Source organism: Pteronotus mesoamericanus, unplaced genomic scaffold, assembly GCF_021234165.1.
Source record: "Pteronotus mesoamericanus isolate MK-2021 breed Mesoamerican mustached bat unplaced genomic scaffold, CSHL_Meso_final contig_73, whole genome shotgun sequence".
Taxonomy (NCBI): Eukaryota; Metazoa; Chordata; class Mammalia; order Chiroptera; family Mormoopidae; genus Pteronotus; species Pteronotus mesoamericanus.
The window spans coordinates 11,614,680-11,635,083 of NW_026555245.1; the positions used below are offsets into that span (position 1 = coordinate 11,614,680).

General features: G+C 34.7%; 1 protein-coding gene across 1 annotated transcript in view; it reads left to right on the top strand.

The window, feature by feature from the left end:
• Positions 1 to 20,404, top strand: part of CARNMT1 (carnosine N-methyltransferase 1) — a 42,047-nt gene that overhangs the window by 9,263 nt on the left and 12,380 nt on the right. The window contains exons 4-6 of the mRNA XM_054583016.1: positions 15,774 to 15,914; positions 16,843 to 17,021; positions 18,886 to 18,999. Of these exons, the coding sequence (XP_054438991.1) occupies positions 15,774 to 15,914; positions 16,843 to 17,021; positions 18,886 to 18,999 (434 nt within the window). The remainder of the gene's footprint in view (positions 1 to 15,773; positions 15,915 to 16,842; positions 17,022 to 18,885; positions 19,000 to 20,404) is intronic.

The following is a 20,404-nucleotide window of genomic DNA, read 5'->3' on the forward strand; positions in this document are numbered from 1 at the left end:
TGTTCAGTCCCTGGTTGGGGTGTGTGCTAGAGGCAGTCAATCTGTGTTGCTCTCTCACATCAATATTTTTCCTCCCTCTTTCTTCCTCCCTTCCCCTCTCTCTCAAATCAATAAGCATGTCCTCAGGTGAGGATAAAAAAAATTATAGCCCTGGCTGGTGTGGCTCAGTGGATTGAGTGCCAGACTGCGAACCAAAGGGTCACTGGTTCGATTGCCAGTCAGAGCACATGCCTGGGTTGCAGGCCAGGTCCCCAGTTGGGGATACATGAGCGGCAGCCACACATTGGTGTTTCTCTCCCTCTCTTTCTCTCTCCCTTCCCCTCTAAACATAAGTAAATAAAATCTAAAAGAAAAAGTCATTTAAAAAATTATAAATGTTTAAGATAAAATACAAAGGATTATCAAAAAAACAGTTAATCTGACATACAGTTATCAAAAACAAAAAAAGCTGATTTGTGATATAATTTTCTTTTTAAAAAATCGTATCATTAAAATGTAGCAGCAAGTGTTAACTGTATTTTGAAAATACTGAACAGTGCAAGTTATTTTGAGGATTTTAGTAACTAATATGAAGTGAAAACGTATGTCTATCTGCTGTTGATAAAGTCACAGATATTCCTAAAACTACTACTGTTTGTTGCCTGCATTTATAATTGAGGGAAGAAGTATCAGTTAAAGGTTAATGAAATTAAAGTGTAATTTTTTTTTCCCTGTCCCCTTCATAGATCCAGTGAATTCTCTCCATGCCCCTTGGGTCCATGGATATCAGGTTAGGAACCCCTGACTCAGACACTGTATGTTTAAGGAGAGCCACTGGATGGAATTCAGTCTGTCATTTAAAGGTCTTTGTAGACAGGTTGCTTTTCCTCATCTCATTCCCCTCCTCAATGATTGACATCTTTAAGTTTGGTATATCCTTCCGGAAATTTCAGTACATGCATGTGTGTCTTTCTTTCTTTTAAAAAAACTTTTTATTTTGAAATAACTTTTAAATTACAGATAAGATGTTTGAATTGTACAGAGAGCTCCCATATGCTCTTTATTTAAATTCATTAATTCTTAACATTTCACATTTACTTTATTATTTCTTTTTTCTACTTCTCTCCTTCCTACCTTCCTCCACTTTTTATGGATGTTCTTAAGAACAATGATATTTATTCTCTTATGTAAACACAGTGAAATTATCACATTAAGGAAATTTAACCTTGAATACTGTTTTCTAATTCATAGTCTATATTCAGGTTTCATAAGTTATCCTGACAATGTCCTTTATAACACTCATTTTTCTGTCCAGTCTAGAATCCAATCCAGGATGTTGTAGTACATTTGAATGTAATGTCTTAGTCTTTTTCTTTGTTTTTGTTTTTTTGTTTTTTGGCTTAAAACAACATATTTTATGCTCTTAGAGTTCTAGAGATGAGAAGTCTGAAATCAGTTTTCCTGATCATAAAATCAAAGTATCAGCAGGACTGAGCTCCTTCCAGAAATCCTGGGTTAGAATATGTTTCCTTGCTTTTCCCAGCTCCCAGCTTCTGGAGCTGCATTCCTCTATTCCCTTGATTCAGGGCCCCTTCCTCCATCTTCAGAACCCGCAGCAGTATAGATAGCATCTTGCTTCAGTGTCATATTGCCTTCTTATCTAATGTCTTAGTCTTTAATCTGGAACAGTTCCTTGGCCCCTTTTTTTTTTTTTTTTTTTTTTTTTTTTTTTACTTTATGACACTGACTTTTTTGAAGAATACAAGGAAGTTATTTTATAGACTATTCCACAGTTTGACATTGACTGATGTTACTTCATGATTAGATCTAGAGTATATGTCTTCTTTCAAAATAATTCATAATTAATGTTGTATCCTTTTCAGGATTCCACATTTGGAGACTTACACTGTCTCAGCTTATCATCGATGATTTTAATTTTGATCACTAATCAAGATGTTATTTGGTTTCAGCACTGTTTAGTTACTGCTTTTCTTCTTGCAGCTTATAAGCAGTTTCTGGGTAGACACTTTGAGATAATGCAATTAATATCCTGCTACATCTTGAACTTTCTTCCCCTTAGAATTATTGTCCATTGATGATTCTTGCATGAACTAACCTGTGCTATGATGGTTGTAGAATGGTGATTTTCTAATACTTCTTTTATCGGTCAGCATTCTTCTGTATCTATGTAGCTTAACTATTATCAGGAAGGACTCATGGTTCCTATTTTATTCAATTATATTCAGTGGTTATAAACTGTTACTGTTGGTTTTAAAATTTCAAATTTCCTCAGATTTGGCCAGGAGGAGTCACTTCAGTTTTGACATGGCATACCCTAATCTTTTCTTTTTTAATTTATTTTCCTTTCTTTCTTTTTTAGTACTTTCTTACTTTTTGGCACAATAAGATACTCTGGTCCTATCTTCTGTCTACTCTAGTTCAGTCCTGGAATTCGGTACTTTATTTAAGGACTCACTTCCTTTTAATGTGGAATGCTCCATAGAAACCAAGATCTGGGCACCTGACATGTTCATTGTTAATAAGGTGTCATTGCTTTTGACCCTTTCAGTGGACAGAACATACTCACACACTAAATCATGAGTTCAGTGATAACTCCAATACAGAACACGCACACACACCCCCCACAAATTTAAAATCATACAATCATAATAATACCTCCAATTCCAATCCAACCTCTTTGGGTTACTTCTTGGCTTCTCCTATTCTGTCTGTCTTTTTTCATAGAGTCCTCACTATGGAAAATCATCAATACATTTTACTCAGTCCTGTAATATAAAAAATTGTTTCAGATTTGTTATCTCCATACAGTTAAGAAAAACAAAACTACCAAAATGAGTTCAGTATTTGATAGCCATGATTTTTCTTCATAAACCAAGAGTGTTTAATAAAAATATTTTTCATTATTTATATTAGCTCCCCTTCAACCCTCTCCTCTTCAGTGTGGTTATTTATTTATTTTTTAAATTCAGTACATTGAGGTTTATTTGTTTCTCTTTACTTTCAGTTCTAGGGTTGTGTGTCCTCATCCCCTACCTCATTCTTGTTGACTTATTTCACTTTTTGATTTCTGGACTATCAACTAGATAAAACTAGGAAAAAAGTGATACTCAGGAACACTGTCCTTTCCTCCCCTATTCTTTTTATATACCTCACTTCGTTCCCTACCTCCAGTCCCACAACCCATGTAGGTAATCAATATCATTGATTTCTCGTTTATCCTTTTTGTCTCTTCATGAAAGTAAGCAGATAGGTTTTTTAAGTACCCCCTTTTTCATACACAAAATGTGGCATACTGTGTATTTTATACTTTGCTTTTTACACTTAATGATACGTTCCAGAAATAGCTACCTGTCATCAGTTCATGGAGATCTTCCTCAGTTCCTCAATCTTTTTTTTTTTTTAAACAGCTTTAGAGTACTTTAGCCAGTCTCTCATATTTGGTTATTTAAGTAGTTGGCATTATCTTGCAATTACAAATAATGCTATAATCAATAACCTTATGTATATGTATTTTTGCATTGTTGGAGGTTATCTTTAGAGTAAATTCTTAGATAGGGGATTGCAGCATCTGAGAGGTAAAGGTATGTAGCTTGATTCACGTGTTAGTTATCCATTGCTGTGTAAGAGATTACCACAGTCTTAAACTAACGCACATTTATTATTTTATTTTCTGTGGGTCAGAAGTCTGGGCAAGGCCTGAGTTCTCCGTGTAGGGTCTTACATGGCTGCAGTCAAGTTGTCTGCTGGGCTGAGTTCTCATCTAGAGTCTTCCAAGCTCACACATGGTGGCAGAATTCATTCCGTTGTGGTTGTAGGCCCTGGCTTCTTGTTGACTGTGCGTTAATCACTTGCTTCCGCTCTTAGAGACCTCACAGTTCATATCTTGTGGATTTTTCACAAACAGCCTCTTTATCAAGCCAGCATGGAAAGCTTAGAGCAAGCAGTCTCCCAATAGAGTCTTTCATAATGTGACATAATCACAGGGGTGACATACGTTGGTTAGAAGCAGCTCATAGGTCTTGCACACATTCAGGGGGAGGGGATTGTGAAGAGGCCTGAATACCAGGAAGTGGGCGCCACTTTATTGCTATCTACAACAGTTACAGCCACACATCTTTATATGGGTTTTGGCTTTCTACTAACAATGTAAGTATGTAAGTGCCTGTTTTCTCACAGCCTTCCCAAGCATATTATATTATTAAGCTTTTGAACTTACGCCAGTCTAACTAGTGGATGGGAAATTGTATATTGGCATAATTTTATTTTGTATTTCTCTTATGAATGATGTTGAACATCTTCATGTGTTTAAGGGACATTTTGTATCTTTTTTGAGAATTATATATTTATGTCTTTTTCCTTCTCATTTTAAAATATTGAGGTGAGATGCATGTAACAAGTAACCATTTTAAACGTAACAGTTCAGTGGCTAGCATTAAGTACACGCACATGTTGTGCATGCATCCATCACCTCTCTATTCTAAAACATTTCCATCAACCCCAAATAAACCCTATACCTATTAAGGAGTTACTTCTTATTCCTCTCACCCCATCCCTACCTTTGTTTGTCAGCAGTTTGAATTATGAGGAGCCTAGATGTAGCTTTCTTTGTGTTTATCCTCCTTGGGGTTTGCTTTGCTTTTGGGGGTTTGAGTGGACATATATCACAGAATCATTCTTTGCTCTTATTTCTTCATGTATTTTTCCTAACTTTTTCTCTATTTCTTTTTCTTCTGGGACTCCAGTTACATGTGTGTATATTAAACTGTTTGACATTGTTGCTCAGGTTTTGTATGGCTTTTCCACACTGCCCCTGCCCCACTAACTCTTTTTCTATTTTAGTTTGGGTAATTTCTATTAACTTTGCTTGAAATTCACTGGTTATTATGTTGGTCTGTCGATAAGTCCACTGAAAGAGTTCTTTATTTCTGATACCACATTTAAAAAAAATTCTAGCACTTTAGTGTGTACATATATTTTCTCGTGTGTGTATTCTCTCTGCACTGAAATTACTTATTTGTACATGTGATGTTCCTTTCCCACTTGATTCTTTAACATTTTTAAGTGCTTAAAATCCCTGTCTGATAATTCTAACATATGTACTATCTGTGGGTCAGCTTTGTTGAAGGCTTTCCCTTACAACACTGTTACATTTTTTGCTTCTTTGAACATCTCATATTTTAAAAAACATTTTACTTATTTTTAGAGAGAGGGGAAGGGAAGGAGAAAGAAGGAGAGAGACATCGATGTGAGAGGGAAACATAAACATCGATCAGCTGCCTCTCACACGCCATGACTGGGAATCGAACTGGCGATCTTTTGCTTTGCAGGAAAGTGCCCAACCAACTGAGCTACACCAGTCAGGGCACATGTCTCATAATTTTTTGATTGAATGCCAGACCTTGTATGTAAAGAAACAGTAGAAACAGAAGTAAATAATATCGACAATGAGAAAAAACATGTATTAGCTGCTTAAATTACTTTCAGAAAATTTTGTCCATAAACCTTTCATCTAGAAATATGACAATGTAACAGTATTGTTGCTTTCTAGAAAAGGAGATAAATTCTAAGTTTTCATCTGCCTCTCTACCTTTTACTTCACGCACATTGATTTTAGCATCTTTCCTGCAGTAGGTTAATATGAAATCTTAGCAATATTAAGAAATACTGAGCCTTGACTGGTGTGGCTCAGTGGATTGAGCACCGGCCTGTGAACCAAAAGGTGATCAGTTTGATTCCCAGTCAGAGCACGTGCCTGGGTTGCAGTCCAGCTACCCGGTTGGGGGCATGCAGGAGGCAACTGGTCGATGTGTCGTCTCTCACACATCAGTATTTCTCTCCCTCTTTTTCTCCCTCCTTTCCCATCTCTCTAAAAATAAATAAAATCTTTTTAAAAAAATACTGAGACTCTCAAGGAACAAGTACATAGTTACTTCTTCATCAGTAAATGAATTACATAATGTGTTTACAGGAAACCCTTGATATATTGGTATCCTTATTTGCAAAGGATAAGATTGGAGTTTTCTTGTTTTTTAGCCAGCCTTTAACATGGAATGGCTGCTAATCCACTTTGTTTGAATACCTGTATGTCTGTATGCCATGTAGATTCTCTTTAACTAAGTATCATGATACTCATCCATTGTATTTGTTTATTGCTAGTAATTTTTGATATTCTATGCTATATTTACCTTCTAAATGCACAGCTGAATGGGTAATAGGTTTATTTTATACTTGTGATTCCTATATCACTTAAAGCTTTCATTATTTTTATTCCATTGTTAATGACAGTTATGGCACTTTACTGATTTTCAGTTCTATAAATATTTCTTTATTAGATGTTAAATGTTCTGGGTGTGAGACTCAGAAGTAACTCAGTAAATGAGTAATGTTGGTAACACAGTTGAATTTATTATTATAGTCACATTCGGTTGTAAAAACAACAATAAGAAAAAGACCACTGCTTATTTCTGTGTGTCCACAGAATTCAGGTGTAATATGAGTAATGGTTTATTGCCTTTTTTTGTTTTTGTGCTCTGCAGATATAATTTAGGAAGATTTTCAGTGTCATGTTTTACTAAAAAGAAATTTATTTATAGGTTTCAAAGCTAGATAGATTTCAAATACTTCAACTAGAACTTCTTCACATACGTAGTACTCATTTGAAAGCTTTCAGTTTACATTTTTAGTATGTATTATGCATGGATTGAAGGTGACTTATCATAGATGATATTGAGTGATCTTTGACTCTTTTCGCATGTATTAATTCCTTGTCAGATATATGGCATGTATTTTCTCCCATGCTATAGGTTGTTTTTTCACTTTTTTGATAGTGTACTTTAATGTACAAAATTGTATAATTTTGGTGAAGTCCAGTTTATCCAATTTTTTTGTTGCCTTTCATGTCACATCTATGAATTCATTGCAAAATTCAATGTCTTGAAGATTTTTCCCAATATTTTCTTCTGAGTTTTATAGTTTTAGTTCTTAAGTTGAGGTCTTTGATTTTGAGTTAATTTTTGTTTATGGTATAAGGTAAGAGTCTAACTTCATTCTTTTAAACATGGCTATCCAGTTTTCCCAGCACCATTTGTTTAAAAGACTGTCCTTTCCCCCATTTAATTGTCTTGATGCTGTTGTTGAAAATCAACTGAGTGTGTAGGTAAGGGTTTATTCCCAAGCTCTCTGTTCTATTCCATTGGTCTATCTGCCCTTATGCCAGTGCCATACTATTTTAATTTCCATAGTTTTGTAAGTTTTGAAGTCAGGAAGTGTGAGTCCTACAACTTACACAATTCCATGTGAACTTCAAAATCAGCTTTTTCCATTTCTGTGAAAAAGGCTGCTGGAATTTTGTTAGGGGTTATGTTGACTGACTATAGATTGTTTTGGGTAGTAGTTACATCTTAACAATGTTAAGTCTTTTTTATCTGCAAGTATAAGATATCTTTCCATTTATTTAGATCTTTAATATCTTTCAGCAGTGTTTTAGTTTTCAATGAACAGGTCTTTCACCTCCTTGGTTAGATTTATTCCTAAGTATTTTGTTCTTTTAGATGCTATTTTAAATGGAATTGCTTTCTTTTCTTTTTTTTAAAGATTTTATTTATTTTTAGAGAGAGGGGAAAGGAAGGAGAGAGGGAAACATCAGTGTGTGGCTGCTGCTTGTGCGCCCCCTACTGGGGGACTGGCCCACAAGTCAGGCATGTGCCCTGACTAGGAATTGAGCTGGGGACCTCTTGGTTTGCAGGCCAGCACTCAGTCCACTGAGCCACACCAGCCAGGGCTGGAATTGCTCTTTTAATTTCCATTTTGGATTGTGTGTTTATGATGTATAGGAACACAACTAATTTTTGTGTTGATCTCGGACCCTATTTTGGATAATTTGTTTATTGGCTCTAGCAGCTTTCTCGTGGATTCTTTGCGATTTTCTACATATAGGCTATATCATCTGTGACTAGAGATAGTTTTTAACCTCTTCCTTTCCCATTAGAGGAATGACTCTGGCTAGAACTTCCCGTCAATATTGAATAGCAGTTGTAAATGGGGCTCCTTATTTTGTTCTTGGTCTTAGAGGGAAAGCTTTTGGTCTTTGACCGCAGAGTGTGATGTTACCTCTGGGTTTTTCATAATGGCCTCTATCATATTGAGGAGTTTTTCCTCATTTCCTACATCTTGAGGGTTTTTATCATGACAGATACTGCATTTTGTCAAGTAAAATGATTGTGGATTTTTTTTTTTTTATTAACGGGCTATGTTATATTGATTTTCTTATGTGGAAACATCTTTACATTACTGAGATAAATACCACTTGGTCATGGTGAATAATTCTTTTAATATAAAATAGTTCAATTTACTAATTTTTTGTGGAGTATTTTTACATGTATATGTGTGATAGTGATTTGTTTTCCAATTTTTTTTCTTGTGATGCCTTTATCTGACTTTGGTATTGGAATAATTCTGGCCTCATGGAATGAATTAGGAAGCGTTCCCCCTTCTTCAATTTTTTTGGAAGAATTTGAGAAGAATTGATGTTTATCATTCTTTCATGTATAGTAGAATTCACCAGTGAAACCATGTGGTCCAGAACTTTCTCTGTTGGGAGGGATCATTGCCTCTTTATCAATGGAATGTTGGCAGCATTGAGATCTGTTTTTAATCCTTTTTAAAAAAAAAAATACTTAAAAATTATTGTTGATACTATTACAGATGTCACCCTAATTCTTTATAAAATATGAAATCCTTCTTAATATATCTTGATTCAAAGACTCCTGGCTTAAGTTGGAATAAATAGCTAAAAATTACACAGCTTCTAAAGGCTACCTCTGTTTGATAAATGGTACAGGTTATTTTGTTAATTTTTATCAATGGTCCTACATTAAATATTTTACAGCTATTAGAATTATCATCTAATATCTTAAATTTCCTTATTTTTCAGGGTTTTTTACTGTTTTAAGTTTTATAAACTTTTATGAACATTTTTGCTTCAGAAGGGAAGCAAAATGCTTTATATTCTTAAAGTTACCAGTTGGTGTTCTTAATGTGTACATTCAGTGCTCAGCTCTATTAAAAAAACAGACGGGTTTAACAGCTTTTGTAAACATCAAGTCCAGATACTTCTCACAATTCAAAATATCTTTGTTTTTGAAAAGTAGCTTGTGAGGTGTAAGAAAATAATTAAACATTTTTTGAATAGGTAAAACATTTCGTAGGGTTCAAAATTTTGAAGGATTGAAAGGATACAGTCTCTTTCCCATTACTGTTACCTAGCCACCCTTTCCTAGAAGTAATCAATGTTATACAAGTGGACGGGAATTTCTAAACTTTAAATGAAGTGTGCCAAAATACCTATCAAGGTTTTTTGCCATTCTTGAAACTAATGGAAAAACATCGTCCTATGTTACTTGTTTTGCATGTTTAATTTAGATTGGTTGCTTATAGTAGATAAGATGAGCCATCAAAAAAACTTTTAAAAAGCCTAGACCAGTGTAGCTCAGCCGGTTGGGTGTCATCCTGCATAGTGAAAGGTCGCCAGTTCTATTGCTGGTCAGGGCACATGCCTCCATTACAAGTTCAGGCCATGGTTGAGTTACATGTGAGAGGCAACCCATCAATGTTTCTCTCTCACATCCATGTTTCTTTTCTCTTTCTCCCTTCCTTTTCTCTAAAAGAGAAAGAACAACCTTTTTAAAAAATAATAAAGCTAGTAAAACACAGTAAAGCCCATATCTATATTAAGTCATAACTATTTCCATAAAAAGTAAATCCCAAATCCTGGAAAAGAACCATAATTTTAGCCTTTCAGAATGCAGGTTTATTCTAGGTAAATTCTGGTCAAGTTTGGGTCTTAGATAAAATTCTACGATCCTGTTTGTGCTACAGCAAGTGTTTGATGTCTTTACACTCAGGCTGGATTGACTCAAATTTGTCAGCTAGCCTTTTGATTATGTTCTTTTTGAAATTTGAATAAAGGCTTTTCTAACTGAGCTGTCTATAAAAGATAATTTACTTAAATATGTATAGAATTAACTATACTTGTATCATTAAAATATTTTTTCCTACGAAAATACATTTGTCTTATCATTTGTCCAATTTGTTCCTGTTTAGATTTTTTAAATGCCCAAGTCTACAAGCCCAAGCAGCTTTGAAGTCACAGATTGATGTTTGTATTGGGATCTATTAGTTGTATAAGTAAATACTATTTTAATTGTGCCAAATGTCAAACACTTCACTAGTTATTCACTTAATTTAGTCCTATAAAATTTATGGTTGCTGAGAAAAGATTCTTAAATTTGAGTCCTATCTGAAATGACAAATCACAACCATGTAGACTCACGTTCTCTTATGAATCCTAAAAGACTGCTGGATGAACCTCCTGAAAACTGAATATATTAATTTTATTAATTAATTCTATTTTAGAAGAATCTGAAGTGATACTTTGTGGGAGGAAAATCTGTTAAGTCTTTGCCTGTCAGTACATGTCTCACTCTCAAAGAAGATACTGGTATACTATTATCTACATTCAATTATTATTTTTATATAGTTGGGCATTAGGAAAAAATATGCTGCGCTTTAAAAAAAGCATGTTCCACTTAGATTAAAACAAGAAATATATGTTATTTATGAAAGGATTCTTTGAGCTTAAAGAAGGCATTTTAAAAGAGAAAATGGAGAAAACGTTGAATGCCAAAATAATGAGTAACAGAGAGAAAGTAGATTTCTCCTTCATCCTGACAACCCTCTTAGACCAAGAAGAAATACATATATTTCAGATTTCTTTCAAATCTAGATCTCAAACTCATACAATTTAAGAATTCAAGTGTTTACAAATCTAGAGTAATAACAATTCAAGACTAGTATCTCAGTGGAAAAATAATTTAAGTAGACAGTTCACAGGGAAAGTACAAGATGCTCAATCTCATAAGAAAATGCAAATATAAAAATCACATAAAAATGCCATTTTTCACTTACTGTATTGCAGAGATTTAGAAGTTACGTAACTATTACTGAAAGTACGAGGAAACACATGTTGCTGATGGAATAAATTAGTAAAATTTTATGGAAGCCACTTGGTAATTGTTAAGGAAAATCAGATGCGTATCTTCTGACTCTCACAATTCAATTTTGGAGAAACTTTCTACAGATATGCTCCTGCATGTGGAAGTTATTTATGTCAGGGATATTCGTTTTAATGCTATAATAATAAAAAACTGGAAACAGTGCCAGCTAGTAAATATTTTAGGCTTTGCAGGCAATGTGATGTATTGGGACTACTCAGATCCGTTGTCATGGGAATGTAGCCATGTCCAATACACAAATGAATGGGCATACCTGCAATCCAGTCAAACGTTATTTACAAAAACAAATGACTAGCCTGTGGGTCACAGTTGCTAACTCCTGTATTAAATGAAAGAAGCAAAGTGAAGAACTTGAAATATGAACTGGAATAGAGGTATGATTGAAGTACTGAAAGCATCGAGAAATGAGTTCAGGCTTTGCCCGGGGTATTTGGAAAAGACTTCATAGGTAAGGTGATAATTTAAACTGAGTGTCTGTGGGTGTGTAGGAGCTCTAAAGATTAAGGTGAGGAAGTGTTTTATGAAATTGGTGAGTTGTTTGGCTGATAGGTGGAGTGTTTTTTTGGAGTATGAGGTAAGTTGGGACCATGTTTTTGAAGGGGCTAGATACTAATCCTTATCTAACTCGTTTTCTACTTTGAGTAACAAATATTTCTACACCTAGTGCTGTGTTAAACTTGACATTTTGTTATATTTACTTCAGAAATTTTTATATTTTTTAAAAGAAACATTACAGATACAGTTCATACTGTCCTCAAACCATATATAGAGCACACTCTCTCCAGAGATAACAATATGAAATTGTTACTCTAATCTTTTCTTACGTTAACTGTATCACATACCCCTAAACCAGCAATTTTCAAACGTTTTTGTCTCATGGCACACATAAACTAATTACTGAAATTCTGTAGTGCAGTAAAATGTATTTTTTGATGAGCTGACAAAAAACAATAGGTATAATTTTGATTCATTCACACCAGATGTCTATTACTATGTTGCCTGTTGTCATTTTTTTTGACGGTCTAAGGGAAAAGAAGTTGGTACCCCTGACTAAATAATAAGGTGTTACATGTTTTAAAAAATTTTGTGTAACACTAGTTGAGAATTGCTTCCCTAAACAGTACCTAGTATTTTTCTGTATGTTTATGATACCATTTTATAATTGTTTTTTGCTCAGAATTGTGTTGTTAGGATTTCTCGGTATGGACCAACTCTGGTCAATAGAGTTAAAATGCAAGCCATTATTTTAAATTTTCTAGTAGCTACATAAAAAGGTAAACAGAAATAGGTGAAATTAATAATATACTTTAATAATCCAGTATATCAAAAGTATTTCAACTTAAAATGAGTATACATTATTAATGAGATAGTTTATATTCCTTTTTCAAACTAAATCATTGAAATCTGGCATTATTTTACACTTCCAGCACATCTCAGTTGGAGCTAGCCACATTTTAGGTGTTGAGTAGCCTGCCACAAGTGATTATTGGCTTTTACTGTATTGGACCATGAGTGAATTACTCCAATTCATATGCAACTGAACCCTTTTGATGTGTGACGGTAGTGCATACTCCTACCACTAGGGGTCAGCTAAGTGTCGTGCACAAAACAAGAGGACGTATTTTGTGTGTTGGAATTTGCTTATCTGCAACTGCAGTGCAAAAATTGTGTGGGCAATAAAGGAAATCTTTTGAAAGAACGTATACTGCTGGTAAAATAGTTGGAGCACAAAGGGTGCTACAAATGTGATCTATGGCCTGTTCAGACACACAAGGCCCTTGGCTCTGTCCTTACAAAAATGTACCCGTTTCTGTTCTTGCTGATATAGAATAACTGTTTATTTTTTCCCACTATTATCCAGGGGTGTTACCAAATTTAACTAAATATAGTGTTTCTCCATATTTGGATCTTAATAACGAGATAAATTTGTTTTCCTGTTTTTGCTGAGAATCTCTAGCAGGCAACATTTGATTACTGGGCCACATATTATATGCCTCTTCCTGTTCTTGTTTTTTGGGTTTTTTTAAAGCCAGCTCACCATAAAGATCTGTACTTAGATTTAGATTATATTACTCTGCACAGAAATGCCTTCATAGAAACATCCTAGACTTTATATGGATCTGTAGCGAAACTGTTTTAGAGTACCCTAGTTTCAGATATAATTAGAGGGATGTTTAATATGCTGTTAATATCCCTTTTCTATAAAGACCCAATGAAAAACTATCTAAGAACAAAAAATTAGGGGGGAAAAAATTTCCATTTCCCATTCATTATTGTTGATCATTTTTCAGTTCTAGAGAGTTTAATCTGTATCCTTTTATATGTCCACCGAAATCTTTTTTTCATAAAACAAGTAATTGGTAAGTTTGTAATCTCTGCTAGAGCTTAAGATGGGGGCTTTCATATATTCTACATTCTATGGCTTGATGCAGTCTTTTAATATCAGTTTTATACAGAAACCTGCCACAAGGTGGGGGTAGAGAGTTCTATGGCCCTGATTCGTTAGGGTGAATTTCATAATAGCAGCCATAAGTTAACTTTTCCTTTATTTAACAAAATAATTGGCACTGTTATTAGCAAAAATTTCCCTTAAGGTTAACATGATTTATCATTCTGTATTTTTTGTTTTAATTAACATACGCTAGAATTTACTTTTCTTGGTGTATAGTTCTAAGAAATTTAGCCTAAATAGATTTGTGTAATCACCACTACCAGCAGGATACAGAACAGTTTCATTACCCCTCAAAAAACACTCGTGGTTCACTTTGTAGAGACACACTCTCCCCACCCACAACCTGTGGTAAATGCTTTTCAATCACTACAATTTTGTCGTCTTGAGAATGTCCTATAAATGGAATCATACAGTATATCTGTCACCTTTGAAATTGGCTTTTTCATCCACAATAATGCTGTCAAGACTCCCCTGTGTTCTGCATGGTAATTTTTATGCAGATCATCAGCTATTTAGACAGTGATTATTAGTGACTTTTTATACAAATTTAAGTACTTAATTTCCTTTCAAATCCTTTTACTTTTGGTTGCATTACTTAGATTAAAAAATATATATATAAGCTGAAAACAGACACTTGAAAAAAAATCCATGTTTTGATTGGGTAACTGGGAACTGAAAAGAGGTAATTCCAGAGAGTAAGGGTTTGGATGGGTCTGGTAAGGAGTGGAAAGTGGGGAGGGGAGAGAGGTCTGGACAGGGTGCCATAGTAGCAGGTCCTCTATAAAGGGGGTAGCACAGAGTTCTACAGCTAGGAGTTTTTCACATTCTATTATTAAAATTTTGCATGTTTTTGTTAGATAACTAGGACTGAAGATATGCCCTCTTCATTAAAAATTTAAGTGTTCGCACACACACGTACACATACATTGTGTATACTCAGGAATGAGAAGAAAGCATTTTATTCTATTATAGTGAAAATTTATATGACACCTTGGGATTAGTTTGTCCATAGCAAGGATTAAAGGTTCTCTTACTAATCATAATAAGCCTATTTGTCAGAAATCATTTTTAACAAACTTCGGGTTGTGTCGTATGGTATGTGTGAAATTCAACAGTGAAACAAACTAAATGTTCTTAAGGTTTTTATACAAATATATGTTTCCTATGTAAATATTTAAGACTGAATGACCCTGGGCAAACTCCCATGTTACCATATTTGTAGAGGGAATTTTCAAAATCCTCAGAGCTCTGTTTTTGTTTTTTATTTCAACGTGGGAAATGCAAAGGTTATGCTATGGGGCTACGAGTAAACAGCCTTACGGCTGTTTGGACCACACCAAACTTAAAGACCATGTAGTTTAAAGATAAAAAGAAATCATGCATGGAACTAGATTTGGAAATTGGATTTGATTTATGAACTAAATTTGGGGAATACAGACAATAGAGAAATTCCTCTTTAATTGACATGACAGCTGATTATACACATATTTTGGTTCTCTGTAAAAATACCATTTTAGTTTTCTTAGTGTTATATTTATTTGCCAGAAGTCCTGAGAAAGGTCCTGGCTTTCTTAAGGCTAATTTTTCATGGTTTAAGGTAGAAAGGAAATTGGTGGTAGAGTGATGCAAATAAGTGGAGAATAGTTTGGTTGTGTGTTTCTGGTTTGGTGTGATGTATTTGCCATCGTATATACAAATATACTTAGAAGCCTTTTTTTCCCCATGGAAATATTCCCCCTCCAAAATCCCTTGCGAACTGAAATACAAGATTTTAAAGATACACATGACACATTAAAATTTATATACATTTAATCTATTACATAAACCATTGTATTAGAGATAGAATTTAGAAATAAAATTGTTTATCGTCTTACATGATATAATTTTGTTCAAACCCTTTGTATGTATTGGGATCCCTTTGGGATAATTTGTCTTTCTAAGGCAGTTGTTCAGGTGACAGCTACTAGGAACGTGTTTTCATAAGTTTTCAGATACAAAAGTGACTACTTTTTTTTCCTGAAAAGTAGTATTTGGGGGATAAAGCCCTCATCTGACATCTGAACATACGATAATTATTTATGCCTTTATTTTCCATTGATATTTAGAAGTATTTCTTAATTTTAAGTAGTCAGAGTCCCGAGTGGCATTATTAAATATCAAAGTTTTTAGTTGTTAACGTGGATTTTTGTCCTTTCTTTTCTTTTTTTTTTCTTTAAGGGGTTGGACATAATTGCCTTATTTCATTTCAGGGATCCTTCTAAAGTAAATATTCTGGTACCTGGTGCTGGACTAGGAAGACTGGCCTGGGAAATAGCTATGCTAGGTTATGCTTGTCAAGGAAATGAATGGAGTTTTTTTATGCTCTTTTCTTCCAACTTTGTACTCAACAGGTATTTAATTTACTTTTTGCTAGAAATAGTAATTTCTCAGAATCAGATTGACTTACCTATTTTTGAACAGTTTTGAAAGATGAGCACATAGTATTTAATTATGATACATACATAAATACATAAATATTTCTTACATTAAATTGCTTATACAATTACCACTTTAATCAGTTGCCTAGTTAACAGAAATTTGATCAGGATGGATTAGTGACTTTAGAAAGTGACTTGGTATTCCATGAAACTGAAATGTTTTCTGTGTGAATTTCAGGACTAAGTATGATCCAGAAAGGAGTATTTCCTCATTGTTCCTTAAACTTCTTCACCCCTTTGTTTCTTTGTGGAGTAAGAGTACAGTGTAGCGATTACATCTTTTTTCTCTAATTGAATTCTTATTAAATGGTCATGTAAGCTCACATGACTCAGTTGGAAAGATCTCTCAGAACTTCACTGGCCTCTTTTAGTAAGTAGTGGAAAAGAGTTGTTATTTTTAAAGTGAGAAGAGGTGTGTTAGAGAAAAAATAAATAGCTGCCTATTTAAATAATGCATTGTAATGGTGGCCATATGAGTTAGAGGATGATAAGGTAAAAAGGAGTTGTACAAAATAATTAAAATCGGTATCAAAAAAACCCCATACCATTAAAAAAAAAATACTTGAACTGGTTTTTACTTGATATTGAAGTTTGGAAATACCTTTTTAAAACTTGAAGAACGCATTTATATATCAGAATTCAATTTTTTCCTTTTAGTTCATGATTGGTTACTCATCTGCATACGTGTGTGCATTTTCAGATAATTGGGTGGGGTGTAGTAATAACACTTTTTATGTATTAATTATATAAGTAAATCTCAACCAAAATATTTTAGTGTCTAAAGTAGATTTTCTTGGTAAAATATTTAGTTAACACTGAATTTTATGCTCATATTTTGCAGATGTTCTGAAATTAATAAATATAAGCTTTATCCCTGGATCCATCAGTTTAGCAATAACCGGAGGTCAGCTGATCAGATTCGACCCATCTTTTTCCCTGATGTTGACCCCCACAGTCTTCCTCCAGGTTCTAACTTTTCTATGACAGCAGGAGATTTTCAGGAGATATACTCAGAATGCAGTAAGTCTAAAGCAAGCATTTTGAACATCTTATTCTTTATTCTAAGTTTAATGAGCAAGTTTTATACTAAGCTAAAGATTTGGTCATTTATTTTGATGGCAGAACATAAGGTATACTTCAGTGACAATTTAGTATGTTTTAAAGGTCATGTATAAGGCAAGTGATGGAAAATAGAAGTGTAAGATCCCTGTAACTAAGAAATTTAGAATCTATTGGGTCTATTAATACAAGACAATATGTAAACAAAGTTCAAATGAGTAATGAATGCAATAAAAATGGAAGTAGGTTAGTGTGAGAAGGGAGTTCTCTGTGGAGAGTCTGCGACTTGAAGGATGAGGAACAATGGCATTCCAAGTAGGAAGAAGTACATAGGTACGAATGAATACGGTACCTCGGGATGACAGAACAGCCTGACGGGAAGGGGAAAGGCGGTGTGTGTGGAGTTCTGGTGGGAGAGATGGCTAGAGAAGTAGGTTATTCCCAATTGTGGAGGACCTTTGTATCAGGCTATGAAGTTTGGACTTCAGCCTGGCAAACTAGTGAAGAAATATGTGCTAGGCATTAAAGAAAGGGACATGGTATGGGGAAGAGTGAGGAAGAGTGTTGGCAGTGAAAGGAAGAATAAAAAGCCGAGAGATCAACAAATCATTCATTTAACAGATATTTGTTTAATACCTGCTAAGTGGCAGATACGCTCTAGTCTTTGGAAAGAGAGCAGTGAGCAAAAACAAAGTCCCTGTACACAAGAAATGTATGTATCCTTGTAGGCAGAGAGAGAGACTAATGAATTAGTATTGTGAGGAAGAAAACTAAGGCAGGGTGAAGTAGATGATGAGGGACTGGGGAGGGGCTGCTGTTTTATACGAGGGGGGACCCAAAGTACCAGAATTTATTTATTAAAAAATGGTGTATGTATTCTTACATGTTCAACTTCAGCCACCTTCAAAGTACTCTCCATTTGATGCAGTACACCTATCGGGATGTTTTTTCCACTGCTCAAAACAGTTCTCACCTCGTTGTTGTGATGACTTTTAATGCTTCTGCAGTTTCTTGTTTCACCTCTTCCACAACTGCAGAACATTTCCCTTTGAGGACTTTCTGCATCCCAGGAAACACAAAATGTTGCTTAGGGCAAGATTGGTGAATAGGGAGGGTGGGGCATGGGAGTCATGGTGGTTTTGGTCAAAAACTGCCAAACAGTGCAGTGTGTGCTCAAATCACCCATCATGAAATGGGCAAACACTTCAAAAAAAAAAAATTTCATGGAAGCTGAACACAGCCCGTCACAGCAATGCCAGCTGGCACACTGATACAGGTGGGTTCCTAGAACACTCACCTAGTTGGGGGAGCCTGTATTACAAGGGGCCCATCCCCCAGAAGATAATTCTGGGTTTTTGGGGGCCCCCCCCATATAGTTCCCAGGGAAGGTCCTTCTAAGAACAGAACTTACAAAGAAAATATAGGCATGCAGTCTTTCTGAATTGGTAGTTAACTTTGGTTGAAATCACAATTTAAAATTCAAATGACTATTATTTCATCTTCACTGATTTTTAAATGAAGGGTGTTGAATAAATTATAAACAAGACAGTATCATTTGGTAAAGAAAATATATTGTGATAATAGATTATCAAAAGTGATTTCTAAATTGATTATCAAATTATTAATAAAAACTTATAAATTGCCAAGGATCTCATAAATAATGATTTGGTTACCTTGATTATAGTAGTTGATTGGAAGAGTTTATCATCTCTATCCCTGCAGTTAAATGAAATAATATTCTGTAAAAGGTAGCTGGTATGTTTATATAATTAATTAAGGGTCAAAATAACATTACAAATGTAGTAATTTGATTTTCCTTGAATAGATACCTGGGACTGTATTGCTACCTGTTTCTTCATAGACACAGCTCACAATGTAATTGATTATATTGACACAATATGGAAAATACTCAAGCCAGGTGGAATTTGGATAAATCTAGGTAAGTTCCTCAGAGTTTATTAGGATTTTGTACATTAATCTAGTAGTTATAGCCCTGGCGGGTTGTGGCTCAGTGGACTGAGTGCCAGCCTGCAAAACAAAAGGTCACCGGTTTGATTCCCAGTCAGGGCACATGCCTGTATTGTGGGCCAGGTCCCCAGTAGGGGGTACACGAGAGGCAACTACACATTGATGTTTCTCTCCCTCTCTCCCACCTTTCCCCTCTCTGTAAAAAAAATATATATATATTTTTTAACCTAGTAGTTATAACTATCCGGTATTTGGCAACTTCATAATTACCAGATCTTCACAAGTTATAGTTATGTTGTACATGTTTTTAAACTTCCGCATTTCTCTTTAAACTGCATCCTACTTAATGGTGCAGTTTCTCCAATTCTGGCTAGTTCCTTCATAAGTAGTGGAAGCCCCCGACTTGTATATTTACACTAGGTCAGTCTCACAGCATTCATAATTTCAAAGAGTACTAATTATTAATCTTGATGATAATCACTATCTCATCTGCCCCACCCTATCCTTTATGGAAACAACAATCCTGTTAACTAGAGAGCATTCTTTTCTTCTTCATGCAATAAAATATTTGAGGGAAAGCGCTTACCTCTCCCTTGGAAACCTCCTCCCAGTATGTATTGTACATACTGGGTAAAGAGTAGGTATGATACTTTTGTGACTATCTTGAGTTTAAGAGAGAATAGAAATATAATTTCAAATATAGAAAAATTATTGCGTTCTGCTTCTGTGTGCTAGAAATAAAATGATGAGTATGATGTGGTCCCTCTCATCCCTATTTTAAGGGAAACTGCCAGTTTTAATCCTTTCTCAATAAAATAAAATAAAGGGATGCTTACGTGGTTGGAGCGTCATCCAATGTACCGAAACATCACAGGTTTGATTCCCTGTCAGGGCAAATATCTAGGTTGTGGGTTCAATGTCTGGTCAAGGCATGTGTGGAAACAACCCATCAATCTTTTTCTTTCACATCGATGTTTTCTCTCTCTTTCTCTCCCTTCCTCCCACCCACTATAAAAGCAATTTAAAAAATCCTTGGGTGAGGATTAAAAAAATTTTTTTAAATAAAAGGAGAAAGATAATATCAAGGTGAATGTAATTGTCTTTTTTAGTGAGGTAAATAATCCATGTCAAGAAAGATATGGGGGTTAATATACTGTGTAAAAGTCAGATACACAGTATTTGAGTACTTAGCCTTCAGGATTGGTTTGGTTTTATTGGTGGATTCTGTCTTTTTTAATGATTTGACTTTACCAGAGATTATGCCAGTAGGACTAAGCCTACAGGTAGTAGTATGCCTTTTCCAAACTTCCCTTTAGAACTCCACAGGACAGATGAGACCAGCTAGCTGTACAATGTAATTGTAATATGAAACAGGT